Source organism: Adelges cooleyi, unplaced genomic scaffold (assembly GCF_023614345.1).
Source record: "Adelges cooleyi isolate 19-005CV unplaced genomic scaffold, UGA_ACOO_1.1 ACOO_flye_CR_arks_rails_tigmint_CR_PRNA_108, whole genome shotgun sequence".
Lineage (NCBI taxonomy): Eukaryota > Metazoa > Arthropoda > Insecta > Hemiptera > Adelgidae > Adelges > Adelges cooleyi.
The window spans coordinates 18,034,892-18,056,429 of NW_026095761.1; the positions used below are offsets into that span (position 1 = coordinate 18,034,892).

The 21,538-nt window shown below is 27.5% G+C and overlaps 1 protein-coding gene across 4 annotated transcripts; it reads right to left on the reverse strand.

The window, feature by feature from the left end:
* Positions 1 to 5,445: 5,445 nt before the first annotated feature.
* LOC126845465 (uncharacterized) lies at positions 5,446 to 20,153 on the reverse strand. Of its 4 annotated transcripts, none has more exons than XM_050584123.1 (5): positions 19,920 to 20,153; positions 6,965 to 7,118; positions 6,346 to 6,413; positions 5,891 to 6,038; positions 5,446 to 5,602 (listed from the first exon to the last, which is right to left on the reverse strand). In XM_050584123.1, exons 1-5 carry the CDS (start codon positions 20,004 to 20,006, stop codon positions 5,535 to 5,537), a joined length of 525 nt encoding a protein of 174 aa, XP_050440080.1. In that variant the 5' UTR covers positions 20,007 to 20,153; the 3' UTR covers positions 5,446 to 5,534. The 4 variants fall into 4 exon arrangements, with proteins under 4 accessions (XP_050440080.1, XP_050440086.1, XP_050440091.1 ...); XM_050584129.1 differs by lacking the exon at positions 6,965 to 7,118 and adding an exon at positions 19,430 to 19,580; XM_050584134.1 differs by lacking the exons at positions 6,346 to 6,413; positions 6,965 to 7,118 and adding exons at positions 19,012 to 19,079; positions 19,430 to 19,580.
* Positions 20,154 to 21,538: the final 1,385 nt, after the last annotated feature.

A 21,538-nucleotide genomic window follows, 5' to 3' on the forward strand; every position in this document is an offset into this window, starting at 1 on the left:
ATATTATTACTGAACAATTATTTATTTCCCGTTTTGTGTATAGGAATGAAGTCACATTTGATAAAACTATTGGGGCACTTACCTGAAGATAATGATAAATAAAATACCTACAACTTTTATACTTTTCATTGTTAAGTACAACTGTTAAACAGTATAAGGTTAGAATTATCTTCTACTAGTTTGCTGTTTGATCTAGTACTTCTAACCAAAACTATGGGGGTATAAGATATTCCTAACAAAATTATACCTTTTTTAATGATAAATAAAAATGGGATTATCTAATCTGTTTTTAAATGTTTACTTAGTTAAAATTGAGTTAACCTGATCGCTTGATATCCAACCTTTTAATTTCTGATTTGATAATTTTATTATATACATATTAGTGGAATTGGAAATAGCCTCATTAATTTTCCCATTAAATATGTCCATAGCTACGTCTATATCATTTAAATTTTCACAACTTGACCAATCTTAAGTATATATTAACATACTTAAATCAGTCGTATTATAATTTATTAAACTTTTTGTAGGCAAAAAGAGCTTTAATAGCAGATTTCGATGAGAACGAGATAAGAGATAAATAAATATGATGGGATGCTGCAACTTGCAATTGTATCTATTTATTTTATAATATGTATTATTTCTATTTTTTATTTTTATAATATAAGAAAAGTATAAATTTCTTAATAAATGGAATGTAGACAGTTTTTGTGTGGTATCAAAACTTTAAGTTCGTCGTAGAGACTTGGTTATCGCTAAGTAAATGGCCATTTTAATGAAAAAGTACATAGATTAATAAAATATGGGCTATGCAATCTTCTAACAAATATGGATATTTTCAAATCAAGAGATAATTGTAAATTTGCAAATTTATATTGACCAAAAATTGAATCATATTTTTAAATCATATGAATAACTTTTACTGAACAAATTCATATTGTTTAGTTTGGTTTCTTTAATAAAAATATATACCCAGAGTAGCTTAATCTAAACTAATTTCTGTAAAATATGAAGTGAATGATAATTATTTTAAAAACCTACTAATAGATTATAAATAACATTCAGTCCTGCAAGGTATTTTAATACAGACATTTAAAATACGTTATTTGGTATTGGATACTATTTTTGATAATTCGTTATTAATTATTTAATTATTAAAAATATATAATTTGTATGGTACGGGATACTATTTAGTTAATTTTCCTTTTTTTTTTTTTAAATTCAGTAAGATAATCAGTCTGATTTGATGATCTCACCAACATAAAAGCAAGATTACATTAAATTACATTATATATTTATTAAGTATGACGTTTATACGATTATGACCCTAGTTTGATCATTTTTATTATTATAACAGAATTGTTTAATCTAGTTTACAATAATTTTATATTATGCAATATTCTTATTATCTACCTATTATCCCATGCAAAAGGGCCGTACAACAATTTTTTTTCTCATCACAAGTCTTTATCCGGCAATAGGTTCACTTTGGACTATAAGTTTATAATGTATATATTGATTTGTTTAGAAACTTGAAAATTAAATATGTTTTATTCTAGTTATTTATGTGAGGTATTTAAACTACAAGTGTCAAATGTTCCGTTTTCCTTGCTTTAATATATCCTTTAGGTACCAAATTTTGTTAATAATATATCTTCTAAAAGACAAGATTGAAGACAAAGCGCATAAGCTCCTACCTGTATTCTTTAACTACAGAATACATATGTAAGATGTGGTAAAACTAATTTATACTTGACAGCCAATTTAAAATCGTCAACTAATTTAGGTAAAAAGTAAAAATAATGTTTTATTTAGATAGTAATATAAACAATTTGTGGGAAATTTCAATAAAATTATTATTATTTTATACCAAATAATATTAAATTATAACATATACTTATAAGTTATGTATATACACTTATACAATGTAATTTTTAATGAATTTTACATTATATAATTTTACGTGTATAGTGAATACGATTAATTAGAGAATTGATAAATATCTAACTACAATTTGCAATAAAGATAAGAACCTAACTAAAGGCAATGTTTTTGATATTAAAATACGAAATTTCTCTTGGCGGGTTTTTGGTAAAATCGATGTTGGTACTATCTGTAGTATTACACATTTTATAGGTTATGTAACATTTATTTCTTATCACGCGTTATCATTTTTTGGAAGAACTACCCCAATTCCCCGCTTTAGAGTGTCATTTGTAACAAACCATGGAGCATCGGTGATTAAACGCATACAAATATTTTGGAAAGCCTGAATATTTTTTATAATTGAGGATTTCGCTGACCCCCAGTAATTTATAGGTTAAATAATATATTTAAAATTTTGACTTATTGCGTTCGAAAAATATCATGAATATTTGTAATATTGGACAATAATTTCATGCAACGATAACCAACATTTTGTTTTGCTAACGAAATGTTTTATCAGCCTTAGGTGTTTTTTAAATACACTGTTGATATTTGCCAAATAACATTGCCATTTGCGTTATACTTTAGTTACTCAGTTTCTATATAGTTCGAAAAACATTTGTTAAATAATGTATATGATATTTATTGAATATTTTTTTGATACACAAGATTCCATAATATATTATATTAGTAATTGTTAATGTATTAAGAGGAAAACTAAAAATTAGTATAATTTCAGAAAAAAACGTGTCTTATCCTTAATGAATCATCCGTATTCAACATTAAACATATATTTAATATATCTATATATTAATACATATTTATATAATATTTTGATGGAACATTGTATTGTCATCCAAAATTAGTGTCTGGGTTAAATTTCAGCCTTCTATGATATCAGAAAGTGGGTTAAATTCATTTTGGAAGATTTAAAAAAATATACAATTTTAGTGAAATGACCCCCACATGTGACACCCTGTGTAGGGCGACCTGTATGTCCGAGTCCCAATATAATTACGGGATATGGTATTGTCATCCAAGATGAGTGCCTGTGCCAAGTTTCAGCCCTCTACGACATCGGGAAGTGGGTTAAATTAATTAATTTTGCAAGATTTGAAAATACTAGAACAAACGTACGTACGTGTTAGCGAGTTAAAGAAAAGCATGTAAATAAAAATTGACCATCACGGTAGACTTAATCATCCCGGAAGTAAATAAAAAACTAGTTAATTTAATGTTCGATTTAATCAAATTAAATTAAAACATTAAATAACATTATTTTAGTCAAGAAAATATTTTAGTCTAAGTTGCTAGAAAACTTTTTTGATCAAAAATTTAACATATACACCTTAAATTTTAGCAAATTTTTATCAAACCATTACAACATTTTTATGGACATACTTTTAAGTTTTGACACTCAAGTACCATTTTTAGGTTTTAATTAAATAAAAAATTACATTTTTTTTACTTAAGTTTTTTTAGCTGAGTAAAGTTGAAAACTGATATTAAACTCGCAATTACCGACCCCAAAAACATAATTTGACCACTTTTGAACTCTTTTACACAAAAATCCAGAAAAATGTTTTAGCTTCGATGTGGTTAGCGTTGCATGGAATTATTGTTCAATATTTTAAATATTCCTATGTTATTTTAATTGCCGGAAAACTTTAAATACCTTAAATTTAAAAATGTTTTCATCAAATCATTACAACATTTTTATGGACATGTATTCAGAATGATACTATTAAGTTTTGATACTAAAGAACCATTTTTAGGTTTTAATTAAATTTTTTTTTTTACTAAGTTTAAGTAAAATTGAAAACTGATATTGAATTCTCATTCACTGACCCCAAAAACATATAATTTGACCACGTTTGAACTCTTTTACACAAAAATCCAGTTTTCTTCTTCACAGTTAAAATTTGAAAAAACCAAAAAAAAAACCGTTCGAGGTTTAAAGTTAGTTAAATTATACCCATTTGTTTCGCGGGGGGGGGGGGGGTGGGGTGTACAATTTTTCGGAGTGTTTTTAGTCGTAGTTTTAAGACCTTAAGTGCACAATTTTTCAGTTGGTAGAACTCACATGTATCCATAACCAGGCACGGCGCCAGAATTTTTTTCTTAGGGGAGCGGGAAAGGTCAAGTGAATTTTTTGAAGGGGCAACCACAATAATTTTATCTACTTCTGTCAATAAAAAACAATTATAATGATTTATCAGTGAATGACTTTAATATTTATAAGTGAAATAGTATAAAATATGAATTTATTACAGATTAAGGGCCAATATATACTAGTGTACAATTTAAGTTAGGCAACTTTTTCAAATAAGCGTTATTTTTACCTGTCGACAATCATATAGCTCTTATTGTACTCTATGAAAGTCGAAGTAAAAATGAAGGCTTATAAAACGCCCAACAACCAGTCAGTGGAGATTATAGTTATCGTGTTATACCTACATTCTATTAAACCAAAACAATCCGTCAATAAACACTGAATTTTTGGAAAACACACACACAAACGTAAATATTATAATATATATATATATATATATATATATATATATATACACCAAAACACATAATTATATGGGCGACGGATTATTGATAACCGATTGCAAAAACATTCAAAATATATTGGTAAAAATAGGCCACATTTGGTGGCAATGTCATAACTAATAACTAAATTTGTATAGATAAATAGGTTTAAATCAAAACAACAATTGTTTTCACAATTTCCGTAATAACTAAATTTGTATATATAAAAATACAGTTATTTAAAATCTGGGTTTAGGAATAATAATCAAATATTTAAAATTATACTATTTAGCAAAATATCTGGGGGGGGGGCGAGAGAAGGGCAAGAATTTGTTATGAGGGGGCGCCGCCCACCTTCGCTTCCCCTTGGCGCCGTCCCTGTCCATAACATATTAAAAGAAGAACAATTTCGGCACTACAGATTTTCTATAAGTGCCGAAAAACTGTGTTTTTCGAAGATTTTGTATATTTTGACATATACACCTTAGATCTTAAAAAAAGTTGATCAAATCATTACGACATTTTTATATACATCTATTCAGAATGATTCTATTAAGTTTTAATACTCGAGTACGGTAATTAGGTTTTAATTTAACTTCTAGAGAGTACATATTTTTTTATGATTAACGGTTTTAAATATGATTTTATTATATATAACCATAAGTTGCTAAAGTCTTTTCTAGTGAATACTTTTGATTAATGCACGCAAATTCGAATCTAATATTGCAGTCTAATATATTATTTATCATTTTTTAGCTTAGAAATATAATTGTATGTTATTGAGTTGTATGAAAATGAGTTTTCAATAATTCCAAAGTAAGTTTAATTAAATTTTTACTAGTTATCTCAAAAATAATTGTTATATTTAAATTACCTGAATTAAAACTTACCTTTGAAAAAACTATTAGAATTATGTTTAGAGTTTTATAGGTTTTAAAAAAGCTAATTTATATGAAATAAATAACAACGAAATGTAACAGCAAAAATATTTATTATTCAATCAAGACTACATATTTGTATGTGACATACAACATAGTACTTACATGTTAGTTTAATAACAGTTAATAATATAATCAAAAATCTAAATTCTCTGTAATGGTGGTAACGATTTCAGAAAAGTTCCCACGAGGATACATGCGTTCTGAAAGTACAAAGTATTATGTATTTTATAATCAAACGAATCAGGCCAATTCAACAGCAAATATATTGAGAACAATTATGTTTTTCACTTGCAAAAGGTTGTTATTTCAAATTTTCGTAATTGAAGAGTAATAATGTAAAATTACGTAATACATTTAATTTTTGTATCAAAATTATATAATTTAAAGTTGTGTAATTAATAATACACTTTATTATTAAAATATATTTTCAATAGTTTTTGAACATTTTTCTCAACACGTTTATTAAATATTTTTCTATTATGTATTACTTATTATATCCGCTTTTATTTGGACAGCAGTGTCAATGTTTAAATACTTTTGCATTTCCCGTTTTACATCATGTATGATTTCAACTAATCCATCAAATGGTATGGTATCTTCATCTTGATTTTCTTGGACAAAACGTTCTACAAGATCCTATTGTTATCGAAATAAACATAGACATTAAAATATGTATTAAAATTTACAATTCAAACATTTTAGTGGACACGTTAAAACGTAAGTTTAATTTTCTAAAACAGTAATTCACATTTTTCAAATAACAACAAAAAGCCTCAGAACATTCATAATCATAAATATTATGTACTTGTTTTACTTACAAGAATAAATTAAACCAATTTTACACAGAATAATTGAAAGTTTGGGTACTTCAAATACCTCCGCAAAAAAACACCTAACTAACCTTTAAACTGTAATATAGTAATCATTTTAGTTTATTATTTACCGTCGCTCCATCGTCACCAAATATAGATTGGGCGCAAGCTATAACGTCGTTCTCCCTATACATAAATTCTGAAAGAACAAAATTTTGTGTAACAATATTTTTATTTTTAATTGTTAAAGCAACTCTATAAATCGCAAATTTAAACAAAGCATAGTAAAAAGAATTAAAGTAAGGTGCAGTGTATACAAATGAGCAAGCGTTTAATTGAATGGTTTCTTTTCTGAGAGGACTAGTACTGTAGGGTCGAGGTATAATGGAATCAAAGAATAGAGTGGACGGAGATAATCCAGCAATACAGGAAATAATATTAATAAAAGTCGTGAAATCACTAACAAATGAACACTTTCATGCTAATTTGTAAGCACTGCACCTCACTTTAATTAATTTTTAGTATGCCGGTTTATACTGTGCTTGGTATGAACTTTACTGTTTGAAAATGCTAACTAATGATACACATCGAAGCGTTTATTCAAAAGGTAATTATTTAATTAGTTCACAATTTATGACGGCAATTTACATTTTTACAAATGATAGACTTGATTATTAAAAATTTATCTTTTCAATAAATTTGTACATTTTACTCAACACATTTGTTGAATATTATCCTATTTTTTATTACCTGCTATTCTCCGTTCTAAATCAACCAGGCTAGAAAGTTCTCCAGTTGCATTCGTTGCACGTTTTACTTGGTTAAATAATATTATTAACTGTTCGTAGGTTGTGTTGCTCCTAGTTTGATTGAAATAATTATCGACTATATCTCTTATTGTAAACTATTGTTATAAGAATAAGAATTAGTCAATTGAATATTAAAATTTGCAAGTTAAACTGATCCCTTTTTAACGAAAAAAAAAAAATGCCTAACTACTAGACATTTTATATGGCTTGCAAATATTTTCAGCATAGTAACATAAATTTCATAGTAGTTAAAGTTTTTTTTTTTTGTTATTGTTATCAATAATTGGTTATAAGTGAAAATATTACTTGAAAAAATTTTTGGTGCAAAAATAGAAAAGGGAAAACATTATATACATTTTCTACAATACATTACATTTTGTAAATAGTTTAGCAACAATCTCAGCATTTTTTTATTTATCATAAATAATAAGTACTCATTATACTTACACGTTGTAGATCATCAGGTGGACCACCTTGACATTGCAAAAAATACAATGCCACGCAAAAAGACAATGTTATGGTTTTTAAAAACATTTTAAATATTCAAACAATTAACTAGGGTCCAGAATATTTAATTATTTAATTTTTAAGTAAAAACTGTTTTTTAAATATTCGATAATAGTTATTATAACGATTTTATAATGTTATTGGAATATTGTATTATTGCTTGATAACCGCAGTACTTACTACAAGAAAATATAATAGAAGAATGAAAATAGTACCAAGTTTGGAACTATTTAACCGTGCAATTTGCTTTAAGAAACAAATGTTTAAGAACGTTTTTATTTGCGTTGTATGGCATTCTGTTATTTTTATAGGTATTTACCACATTTTAAAAATGTTTACTCATGTGCAAAATATATGCATATATTGTCAACGTTTATTGATAGTGCCCCATCTAAAGAACATATCTAGAATGATCTAAAATGGAACAATAAAAAAATAAACAATTATCTTAAAAATCGATTGTTAATGTTTTGTCTAAGAAAAACTGTGAAAAATAATCCTAATACCTAAAAAGAGTGGTCAGATATTTTTTTCCTTTGGACCGATTTACTTGAGTATCTTTTCTATAGATCCAAAATAGTTTGCGTGGATCAAAAGTAGAAAAATCAATTTCTTCAACCCCAAAAACAAAAAAAAATTGCCGGTTTTTAGACTTTAAACTCACTAGAACATAGCAAACTTAGTGAAAAACAAAATACGAATTTTAAAGTTGTAAATTTTACTGGCTAAAATTTAGAGAAAAAGGGTAGGATTTTATTTGAAAGCGATTTTATTCACTTTCATAAATTTCATTTATAATAATTCCTGTAGACTCGAGACCTCTCCGTCCATCTATGCTTCGATTCCATTGTGCCTATACTGTACTGTACTAGTCCTCACGGAAATCTCATTCAAATTAACGCTTGGATGCTTATTTTTAAGTACAGCTCTTCAATTAAATACTTTTTAACTTTGCTGTTTTACACTGTGCTTGGTTTGGACTGTACTGACTTAAACATACCATCCACTGATTCGTTTTTTCGAATGTGATATCACTTTCAGATTTAAAAAATTTCGGTAAACTTGTGACCTCCCAGTCCTAACTATGCCCTGACTCCACCATGCTCTATCCCCACTATGCCCATAATCACTGTACTGGCATTTTAGTTTTCCTTTTTAAAAACATTTACAAATAATTATTTTGGAAACGTATGTGTAAAAAACATTAAAATATACAATAAATTATAAAACAAATACTATTCAAACTTCCTAAAACATTGATATTAAAGCGTATGACATGAAAGGCAATGTATTTTTTTTGTATGAAAATAACAGAAGTTCATGAATCTAAAAAAAAACACGTAAGGCTGATAAAAAATGTCGTTAGCAATAAACAATTTTGGAAAGCGTTGCATGGAATTATTGTCCAATATTTCAAATATTCCTGATATTTTTCGAGCGCAATTAGTCAAAATTTTAAATATATTATTTAACCTATAAATTAAGGAGAATAAGTTACTCCCTAAAAAATACTAAGTTGGTCCAACTAAAACTATGGTTACTATAAAGGCACAATAGATGTCTAGTTGGACTGAGTTTGGTTGAAAAATTTGGTCCTATTAACTTTTAGTTCGGCCGACCATTTATCTAGTTATTTTACCTATGTGTCACTTTACTTAACAATATGTTAGTTGGACCACCTATATATTTTTTCTGTGTAGGAGGGTAGTATGCAAATCAATGGTTTAGATTTATCAAATATATGTTTTATGTTGAATACAGATGATTCATTAAGACACTTTTTTTTTAATTATTATAATTTTTGTTACCCTTGTTAAAAACATTTACAATTACTAAATTTGGAAACTTCATGCCTCATGGTCATAAAAGTATTCAAATAAGTATAGAATACATTATTTAACAAATGTTATTCAAACTATATAGAAACTGAGTTTTTAAAGTCAAAATGTTAAATATATTATTATACCGAGTTTTAAATCACAAAATCATTGATGAATAAGTTTCTTATTAAAAGCAATCCGTTCAAATAATAAATTATATTAGCACAATATAGAGTTTGTGTTACCTATAAATAAAGGTGATTAAGCAACTCTACCAAAAACATAAAACTTGGTTCTAATAGAAGTATGCTTAATAAAGGGGTTTAATGAACTTTTAGTTGACATAACTAATTAACAAGTTGTTCTAACAACAAATTTAATTGGGCCAGATATAAAATATTAATGTCCCTACATTAACCATAGCTTAAAATGGACCAAATATATGCTAGAGCGGTATACAATTCAACAGTAAAGAAATATCATATAAATGTTTTATGATGTATACAGTTGTTTTATTAGGAATAAGACACTTGTTTCAAAAATAATTCTAATTTTTAGTTTGTTATTCAAATGTTATTCAAACTATATAGAAACAGAGTTTTTAAGTAGGACGCAAATGGCAATGTTATTTTGAAAATAACAGCACATAATATTATTTTTCTAAAAAACATGTGAGCCAGATAAATCATTTGGTTAGCAATAAACGAATAACATCGATACGATGATAATGCTTTAAAACCCTGATAAAAAGGCCGATAAAACAATTTTGATTAGCGATTCATGAAATTATTGTCATATATTTTTGATATTTTTCGAATAAAATAAGTCAAAATGTTAAATATATTATTAAACCTATGCATTATGGTGAATAAGTTACTACCTAAAAAATACTAAGTTGGTCCAACTAAAACTATGTTTACTATAAGGGCACAATACATGTCTAGTTGGACTGAGTTATTAAAATCTTGATCCTAATAAATGTATGCTTATTAAAGGGACTCAATAAATTACTAGTTAAAATAAATATTTAGAAATTTGTTCCAGTTATTATCTAGTTGGGCCAACTATTTATTTTGTTACTCCACTAAGTAATGTATGAGTCACTATACTAATCTAAATGTAAGTTAAGACTAACTATATATTTTTTCCGTGTAGGAGAGTAGTATACAAATCAATAGTTTAGATATATCAAATATACGTTTTATGTTGAATACATATGATTCATTTAGGATAAGACACTTTTTTTTTTAAATTATTCCAATTTTTAGTGGACTTAACATAAGTGTTAATTTTATGTTTTCTACTTTGTGTTTAAGACGATACAAGCAATAGAAGATGTGATCTTAGATAGTGTTCGAATTGGAACAAAAATTGAGGACGGACGCTAGTTTTAGTACAGAGAACACCGTTCCATAGCAGATTAATTGTATAGTAACCCGCGGGAGACTTCGTCCCCCGCAACCCCTGCACATATAGTTAATTAATTAATGAACACAACAACAATATTATAATAGTTAAACACTTGTTTTTATTATTTATGAGTGGTACTTACTTAACAGATATAAAATTATTTTTTAAAAAATAAATACAGAAATAAATATTATTCTTTAATTAAATTCCACAAAGACTTGTATGCAGTTTCTTCTTTAACTTTATCCTTTTAGGACAATTTGAATAAAACTTGAAGAAATCTTATCGCTTTAATACAATGATCGGTCCGATTGAAGTTAAATGGGTAGTTTTGGACGGGGAACTTAATTAAAATGACTTTTACTCGTTGGCAAAATTATTTAAGTTCAAAATAATACCATGGATGTTATACAAATTAACTGTTAAATTAAATTACATGGTCGAAATTTATTTAACCTAATCTAACCTAACCACTCATGCCTATACAAAACTCCTTAAAAATTGCCCGGTACCCAACAGCCTTAAGCAGTTTACTATAAAATAGCTAGATAATAAATTAAATTAAATTATTTAAAATGATTGTAAATTTGTAATTTTAATATCAGAATAGGTATGCGTTTGAGCATTTAGTACTTCACAAAAGTCAAAGCTGTACTAAACACTCAACACTTAATAATTAAAATATAGTTATTAAACTATTATTTACTTTAAGTTTTAAATTACTTTAGAGAGTAACATTGTAACACGTATACAATAAATATATTACTTATTCACAAATTTTTTTTTGGGCTCTTGGGGGGTTTGAACCCCCTACCCCCCTCCCCCGTAAGTACGTCACTTTCTACTGCAATCCTGTCGCGTATATAGCTAAAATTACGAACATTTTGTTTTCGATCACATTTTATTGAATAACAAGAATTAGATAGATAGATACAGTGATTATCGGGGGAAGACAGGGAAAAGAGATTATTGATTTCGTTTATTTGTGACAAAACAAGCCAGAAATATTTATTCAAATGCTCTTATTTTAAAAACCGTTCACTGATAGTTTCATTTTTTGTGTGATTCGAATAAGGAAAATTGTAGCCTATTGGTGGTTTCCAATGATTTTCGAGCAACTGTTTTTTTAGTGAAGTCATCAATTGTTGATTTTGAATCAGACGATATTTATGTTTGATGTTGATCGATGTCCAAAATTTTCGCCGCGCGATCTGGCGTGAGGTCTGTCAAAAATACATCATGGGCTGTCTTGATTTTGTTATTAAAATGGTCTGTTATTGAATTACACACACAACTGTTCTTACGAGTTGACATTATATTGAAATAAAAGTAATATATTTAAAGTAACAAAGTCACTAAACAGTTGAAACAGTTGTAACAAGTAAAGATAGGAAAAACTGACACGATTATTACTGAAAATTGGTTTCGAAGTTATCATTGATCGTCGTCCGTCGATTTTTTTAAACAACACAGCGACTGATGCTATTATTATTATATTTTTGGCGGCCGACCTCCGAGTGCAGTCTTGTGGTAAGATCTATTGAAAGGGTGGTAATAGGAGTTATTATTGTCATAATATTTTGCTTGATCCAGCGATACAGTATACACTATTATTGTAAAGCTCAGTATAAACGAATACAAACAATTAAATATCGATATGGTATTCTTAATACTGGCGAAAAAATGTCAACGATAAAAAAAAAGATCACTGTAGCCAGAACTATGTATATAGGTAATATGTACCTATATAGCTATAATATTATTAGAAATAAAAGAAATAAAATACAAATACATCGTTTAAAAGTAGACATCCGTCGGGGGGACGCGTTTTTAGCGTTCCTCGCTTAATTAAATGAATCGGAACGCTGCAATCTATGAAAAAATGAAAGCGGACTCCGTCCGCCTGTGACCCCCCCCCCCCCTAATTCGAGCACTGGTCTTAGAAGAGGTAATTCATATTTAATATTTTATCTTGAACAGATATAAATTTATCGGTATTTTGTACACTATTTTAGGTTTAAACTAACTTAAGATGTTGTATGGGGAATTTCATATGAGTACTCTATAATTATAAAATTATATAAATTGTAAGAATATGAACATATTTTATGTTAATAATATTCATATGAATATATGACGTATATTATGATTAAGTTCCAATTTACATGAGTGTTTTATTTTTAAAAAATATGTATCGTTTTGTAGTTTTACAAATAACATTGTCTTTTGCGTCACACTTTAATACAACTGTTCCTACAAAGTCTGAAAAACACTTGCTTAAAAACGTACATTGTACATTGTACAAGCTTATTTTGCTTGTGTCTAAAATTTTAATACGAGATAAAAAAAAAATCTAGGTAAACGATGTACATATTGTTTGATGTTTTTGAATAAGAATATTATTCGAATAAAATTTCCTACAGGATGATTTGATTATCTTGGGCTCCTTAATATCTCGCTTGATATGATTAATAATTGAATTTAATTCAACGATAACGCATGCATTGCATTAACTTTTTTATTTGAGAGTAATGTACTAAACATTTTGACTAATCGATAACCAGTTTTTGGATACCTATTTTTAATTTTCAAGTTTATGGCAGGAGGGAAGGGGGAGTGTAGTATTATTTGTATCTGCTCACACTTCACCACCCGTCCCAGTACTTAAACTCTTATAACTAGCATTATTTACTTTAATAAAACTGTTTCTACATAGCCTAAATAACACTTGCTTAAAAACGTATATTGTACGTGATCGGTTATTTTTGCTTTAGTCATAAGTTTTATTATAAGACTAAACAAATAATTCTTTAATAAACTATAATATTCATGTTGATTGATTTTTTCGAATAATATTATCTATACTGAAATGATAATATTTGACCTCGTACATATCAAAAAATATTTAACAAACATTTTGTTAAACTGACGCCTGTTAGCTGTAAGACAAATAGGGAATGTATATTTTTTATAAATCTCAAAAGGGTCTTTAAGCATTATCATAGTATCGAAGTTATTCGTTTATTTCTAACGAAATGATATATCTGGCTCACATGCTTTTTTAGAACCATAATATTATGTGCTGTTATTTTCAAAATAACATTGACATTTGCGTCCTACTTTAAAACCCATGTTTCTATATAGTTTGAATAACATTTGATAGTTAGACCAACTAGTTGGACCAACTTTGTATTTTTCAGGGAGAAACTTATTCACCTTAATTTATAGATTAAATAATATATTTAACATTTTGACTTATTGTGTTCGAACAATATCAGAAATATTTGAAAATAATTTCTTGAAATGCTAATCAAAAGTGCTTTATCTGCCTGTTAATTTAGAAAAATAATAATATTTGCTGTTATTTTTCAAATAACATTGCCATTTGCGTCATACTTTAAAATCTCTGTTTCTATATAGATTGAATAACATTTTTTAAATAATGTACAGAGTGATTTTTTATCATGAACCAGTCAATATCATACTGGGTTTAATTAATAATTAAATTATTTTTTCCATATTGTTTCTATAGAATGTTACCTCAATTTTTCACAATTTTTTTTTTGTTTTTACCCCTCCCCCCAACTTAGATTTTTTAGAAGAATTGAGATCACATTGTATAAAAATAATATGGAAAAAAAAATTCAGTTATTAATTAAACTCAGTAAAATATTATATTCATTTGATTATTTTTTTGACACATAAGTTATCAAATTTAGTAATTGTAAATGTTTTTAGATAGAAAAACTAAAAATTGGAATAATTAAAAAAAAAAAGTCATATCCCTAATGAATTATCTGTATTCAACATACATTTGATATATCTAAACTCAATGGTTTAGATGTTTGTATACTACTCTCCTAAACAGAAAAAATATATAGTTGGTTAGGTAAAGTGACACATATATATCTGGTGGAATAACTAAATAAATAGTTGGCCCAACTAATTGTTAATAGGACCAAATTTTTAATAACTCAGTCCAACTAGAAATATTTTGTGCCCTTATAGTTTTAGTTTTAAGTTTTAGTTGGACTAACTTTGTATTTTTCAGGGAGTAACTTATTCACCTTAATTTATAGGTTAAATAGTATATTTAAAATTTTGACTTATTGCGTTCGAAAAATATCATAAATATTTGTAATATTGGACAATAATTTCATGCAACAATAACCAACATTTTGTTTTGCTAACGAAACGATTTATCAGCCTTAGGTGTTTTTAAAATACACAGTTGATATTTTCCAAATAACATTGCCATTTGCGTCCTACTTTAAAAACTCTGTTTCTATATAGTTTAAATAACATTTGTAAAACAATGTATATTATATTTATTTGAATATTTTTTGACACATAAGTTTCCAAATTTAGTAATTGTAAATGTTTTTAAATAGAAAAACTAAAAATTGGAATAATTTTTAAAAAAATGTGTCTTATTCTTAATGAATCATCTGTATTCAACATAAAACATATATTTGATATATCTAAACCATTGATTTGCATACTAAATGATTTGTTGGAACAACTTTTTATTTAGTTATTTGGACTAGAAATGTATTGTGCCCTTATAGTAACCATTGTTTTAGTTGGACCATAATTTAATGCTACGATAACCAACATTTTTTTTGGTTACGAAATTATTTATCAGCCTCAGGTTTTTTTTAGATACACTGTTGTTATTTGTCAAATAACATTGCCATTTGCGTCATACATTAGTTGATCCAGTTTCTATATAGTTCGAAAAACATTTGTTAAATAATGTATATTATATTTAAGGTAAGGTGCATTTCGATAGTATTGATGGCCTGTCTTGCCTGAGTGAGCATCTTTTTTATCGTCATATTGAACTGCTAAGAGCGTGTTTGTTCTATCCCGCATTATAAACACGTTTGTCCGAGAACCTTTTTTCTAATAATGGCCTAGCTATTTTGTAGTGTACATCGGACAACGTTAATGACTCAATTATTTGAGTCGCTTCTCCTCTAATGGATGTCTGCAGATATTGGAACCTATGGAAGTTTTCTATCGATTCTGTCGATGGTGGATTTCCCAATATCTGAGAAACTCGTCCACTTCAAATAGTTTTCCGAATCTCTGGCTCGCATTTTAAACTGCTTCGAATGTGTTGAAGATATCGTCTAGCTTATTCAAGCGACGCTTGAGTTTGGTAGGAGTTGTTTGTTCCAACAACAAATAAGTTTTGAAGCGGGTTAATTTTGTTTTGAGGCGACCGAGCGTTCTGAGTGGAATGTTTTTATTTCGCAGACATATTATTATTATTTATTGTACTTAAGATTTATTTACTTAATATTTAAAATATAGTGATAATGATATATAATTAAATAATTCACTGTAATTTCCAATCCACTATAAGTTACTTACTATCATATTATCGACGTTCCCTATTATATATTGCACGCCAGTTACAGCATCTTCTTCCGTAAATGTAGAATCTAAAAAAAACAAAAAGTTGTGTTACAATATTTTTATTTTTAATTATTAAAGCAACTCTATAAAACATAAATTTTATCAAAGCATAGTAATATAGAATTTAGGTGAAGATCAATGTGCATCAAAGCGTTTTTTAGAATGGTTTCTTTTCCGAGAGAACTAGTACAGTAGGTATAATGGAATCAAAGCATAAAGGGGCAGAGAGAACCCACCAATACAGGAAATATTTTTAATAAAAGTCGTGAAATCACTATCAAATAAACACTTTCATGCTAATTTGTTAACACTGCACCTTACTTTAATTAATTTTTAGTATGCCGGTATATACTGTGCTTGGTATGAACTTTACTGGTTTGAAAATGCTAACTACTGATACACATCGAAGCGTTTATTCGAAAGATAATTATTTAATTAGTTCACAATTTAGTACTACATTTTACAGTTTTACAAATGATAGACTTGATTATTAAAAATTTATCTTTTGAATAAATTTGTACATATTATTCAACACATTTGTTGAATATTATCCTATTTTTTATTACCTGCTACTAATGTTTCTAAACTACCACGGCTGGGGAGATCTCCATTTGCACTCATTGACCGTTTTACGTGGTTAAATAATATTATTAATTGTTCGTAGGTTAGGTCCGCATTTGGCACGTATAAGTAACTGACTAGTCTTCCTATTGTACACTATTGTTATAAGAATAAAAATTAGTCAATTGTGTATTAAAATTTGCAAGTTAAACTGATTCCTTTTTAACAAAAAAAAAATGCCTAGGTTTAAGTAAAAGTGAAAACTGATATTGAATTCTCATTCGCCGACCCCAAAAAACATGTAATTTGACCACTTTTGAACTCTTTTCACAAAAAAAGTCCAGAAAAATGTTTTAGCTTCGATGTGGAGTAGAGATGCTTTTGGTTTTTATCTGTATACATTCTAACTTATTTAATACTGGACCAACTCCTTCGAGTAGCAACTCTATAAATCACAAATTTCATCTAGTAGGTACTTTGGGGAGAAAGAGGGGGGGTTGAAAGTTGAAAAAAATTACTTCTGCACTGTTGAAATTTGAAAAAATAAAAAAAAATTTAACTGGCTATAATTTTGAGAAAAAGAGTCGGATCGAGTTGAAATTCCTAAGGAATATTTATTTTGTTAACTCACACACTTCAATTGTATAAAATTTAAATTAAACCCATTTCCCATCTGTTTAGGATATGGGTGCAGTTTTTTTGGGGGTGTTTTTAGTCGTAGTTTTAAGTGCACACCTTAAGTGCACAATTTTTCAGTTGATAGAACTCACATGTTTCCATAACATATATAACGAAGAACAATTTCGGCACTACAGATTTTCTATAAATGCCGGAAAACTGTGTTTTTTGAAGATTTTATATATTTTACAATATACACCTTAGATCTCAAAAAAGTTGATCAAATCATTACGACATTTTTAAATACATCTATTCAGAATGATCCTATTAAGTTTTAATACTCGAGTACGGTAATTAGGTTTTATTTTAACTTCTAGAGAGTACATATTTTTTTATGATTATCGGTTTTAAATATTATTTTATTATATATAACCATAAGTTGTTAAAGTCTTTTCTAGTGAATACTTTTGATTAATGCACGCAAATTCGAATCTAATATTGCAGTGTAATATATTATTTATCATTTTTAAGCTTAGAAATATAATTGTATGTTATTGAGTTGTATGAAAATGAGTTTTCAATAATTCCAAAGTAAGTTTAATTACATTTTTACTAGTTATCTCAAAAATAATTGTTATATTTAAATTACCTGAATTAAAACTTACCTTTGAAAAAACTATTAGAATTATGTTTAGAGTTTTATAGGTTTTAAAAAAGCTAATTTATATGAAATAAATAACAACGAAATGTAACAGCAAAAATATTTATTATTCAATCAAGACTACATATTTGTATGTGACATACAACATAGTACTTACATGTTAGTTTAATAACAGTTAACAATATAATCAAAAATCTAAATTCTCTGTAATGGTGGTAACGATTTCAGAAAAGTTCCCACGAGGATACATGCGTTCTGAAAGTACAAAGTATTATGTATTTTATAATCAAACGAATCAGGCCAATTCAACAGCAAATATATTGAGAACAATTATGTTTTTCACTTGCAAAAGGTTGTTATTTCAAATTTTCGTAATGGAAGAGTAATATTGTAAAATTACGTAATAGATTTAATTTTTGTACCAAAATTATATAATTTAAAGTTGTGTAATTGATAATACACTTTATTATTAAAATATATTTTCAACATTTTTCTCAACACGTTTATTAAATATTTTTCTATTATATATTACTTATTATATCCACTTTTGTTTGGACAGCAGTGTCAATGTCTAAATCCTTTTGCATTACCCGTTTTACAATATGAATGATTTCAACTAATCCATCAAATTGTATGGTTCCATCAGGTTGATTGTCTCGGAAAAATCGTTTTATAAGTATCTATTGTTATCGAAATAAACATAGACATTAAAATATGTATTAAAATTTACAACTAAAACATTTTAATGGACACGTTAAAACGTAAGTTTAATTTTCTAAAACAGTAATTCACATTTTGCAAATAACAGCAAAAAGCCTCAGAACATTCATAATCATAAATATTATGTACTTGTTATACATACAAGAGTAAATTAAACCAATTTTACACAGAATAATTGAAAGTTTGGGTACTTCAAATACCTCCGCAAAAAAACACCTAACTAACCTTTAAACTGTAATATAGTAATCATTTTAGATTTTTATTTACCGTCGCTCTACCGTCACCTAATATAGATTCGGCGCAATCTATAGCGTCGTTCTCCCTATATATAAAACCTGAAAGAACAAAATTTTATGTAACAATATTTTTATTTTTTATTGTTAAAGCAACTCTATAAATCGCAAATTTAAACAAAGCATAGTAAAAAGAATTAAAGTAAGGTGCACTGTTTACAAATGAGCATCAGAACGTTTTTTTTAATGGTTTCTTTTCTGAGAGGACTACTACTGTAGGGTCGAGGTATAATGGAATCAAAGCATAAAGGGGACAGAGAGAACCCACCAATACAGGAAATATTTTTAATAAAAGTCGTGAAATCAATAACAAAAGAACACTTTCATGCTAATTTGTAAGCACTAATGTGTTACTCAACACATTTGTTGAATATTATCCTTTTTTTTATTACCTGCTATTCTCCGTTCTAAATCAACAAGGCTAGAAAGTTCTCCAGTTGCATTTGTTGCCCGTTTTACGTGGTTAAATAATATTATGAATTGTCCGTAGGTTAGGACCGCATTTGTCAACCATAAGCCACCGACAATTCCTCTTATTATAGCCTATTGTTATAAGAATAAGAATTAGTCAATTGTATATTAAAATTTGCAAGTTAAACTGATCCCTTTTTAACGAAAAAAAAATGCCCAACTACCAGACATATTATATGGCTTGCAAATATTTTCAGCAAAGTAACATAAATTTCATAGTAGTTCAAGTTTTTTTTTTGTTATTGTTATCGATAATTGGTTATAAGTGAAAATATTACTTAAAAAACTCTTTGGTGCAAAAATAGAAAAGGGAAAACATTAAATACATTTTCTACATTACATTAAATTTTGTTTAGCAACAATCTCAGCATTTTTTATTTATCATAAATAATAAGTACTCATTATACTTACACGTTGTAGATCACTAGGTGGACCACCTTGACATTGCAAAAAATACAATGCCACGCAAAAAGACAGTGTTATGGTTTTTAAAAACATTTTAAATATTCAAACAATTAACTAGGGTCCAGAATATTTAATTATTTATTTTTTAATTAAAAACGGTTTTTAAAATATTCGATTATAGTTCTTATAACGATTTTATAATGTTATTGGAATATTGTATTATTGCTTGATACCCGCAGTACTTACTACAAAAAAATATACCAGAAGAATGAAAACAGTTTGAAACTATTTAACCGTGCAATTTGCCTTAAGAAACAGATACTTAAGAACGTTTTTATTTGCGTTGTATGGCATTCTGTTATTTTTTTAGGTATTTACCACATTTAAAAATGTTTAAGTATGTGCAAAATATATGCATATATTGTCAACGTTTATTGATAGTGTCCCATCTAAAGAACATATCTAGAATGATCTAAAATGGGACAATAATAAAACAAACAATTATCTTAAAAATCGATTGTTAATGTTTTGTCTAAGAAAAACTGTGAAAAACAATTTTAATACCTAAAAAGAGTGGTCAGATATTTTTTTCCTTTGGACCGATTTACTTGAGTATCTTTTCTATATATCCGAAATAGTTTGCGTGGATCAAAAGTAGAAAAATCAATTTCTTCACTACCAAAAACCAAAAAAAATTGCCGGTTTTAGACTTTAAACTCACTAGAACATAGCAAACTTAGTGAAAAACAAAATACGAATTTTAAAGTTGTAAATTTTACTGGCTAAAATTTCGAGAAAAAGGGTAGGATTTTATTTGAAAGTGATTTTATTCACTTTCATCAATTGTATTTATAATAATTCCTGTAGACTTGAGACCTCTCCGTCCCTCTATGCTTTGATTCCAGTGTGCCTATACTGTACTGTACTAGTCCTCACGGAAATCCCATTCAAATTAACGCTTGAATGCTTATTTTTAAGTACAGCTCTTCAACTAAATACTTTTTAACTTTGCTGGTGTACACTGTGCTTGGTTTGGACTGTACTGACTTAAAATTACCATCCACTGATTCGTTTTTTCGAATGTGGTATCACTTTCAGATTTAAAACATTTCGGTAAACCTGTGACCTCCCAGTCCTAACTATGCCCCGACTCCACCATGCTTTATCCCCACTATGCCCCGAATCACTGTACTGGCATTTTAGTTTTCCTTTTTAAAAACATTTACAAATAATTATTTCGAAAACGTATGTGTGAAAAACATTAAAATATACAATAAATTATAAAACTACCAAAACATTGATATCAAAGCGTACGACATGAATGGCAATGTATTTTTTTTGTATGAAAATAACAGAAGTTTCATGAATCTAAAAAAAAACACGTAAGGCTGATAAAAAATGTCTTTCTTCAATAATTCTAATTTTTAGATTTCCTTTTTTAAAACATTTACAATTACTTCTTTATGGAAACTTATGTGTCGAAAAATATTTAAATGAATATAATATACATTATATAACAGATGTTATTCAAACTATATAGAAACAGAGTTTTTAAAGTATGACGCAAATGGCAATATTATTTGAAAACAATTGTCCAACTAGACATGTACATGCGCCCTTTTAGT

Bases quoted from the DNA above. Each gene is read 5' to 3' on its own strand.
- LOC126845465 (XM_050584123.1), bottom strand. From the start codon at position 20,006: ATGTTTTTAAAAACCATAACACTGTCTTTTTGCGTGGCATTGTATTTT. The intron at 6,039-6,345 runs GTAAATAATAAA...CGATAACAATAG, and splicing joins TTGGTGACGATGGAGCGACG to GATCTTGTAGAACGTTTTGT. The intron at 5,603-5,890 runs GTAATACATAAT...TTGTACTTTCAG, and splicing joins AATAAAAGCGGATATAATAA to AACGCATGTATCCTCGTGGG.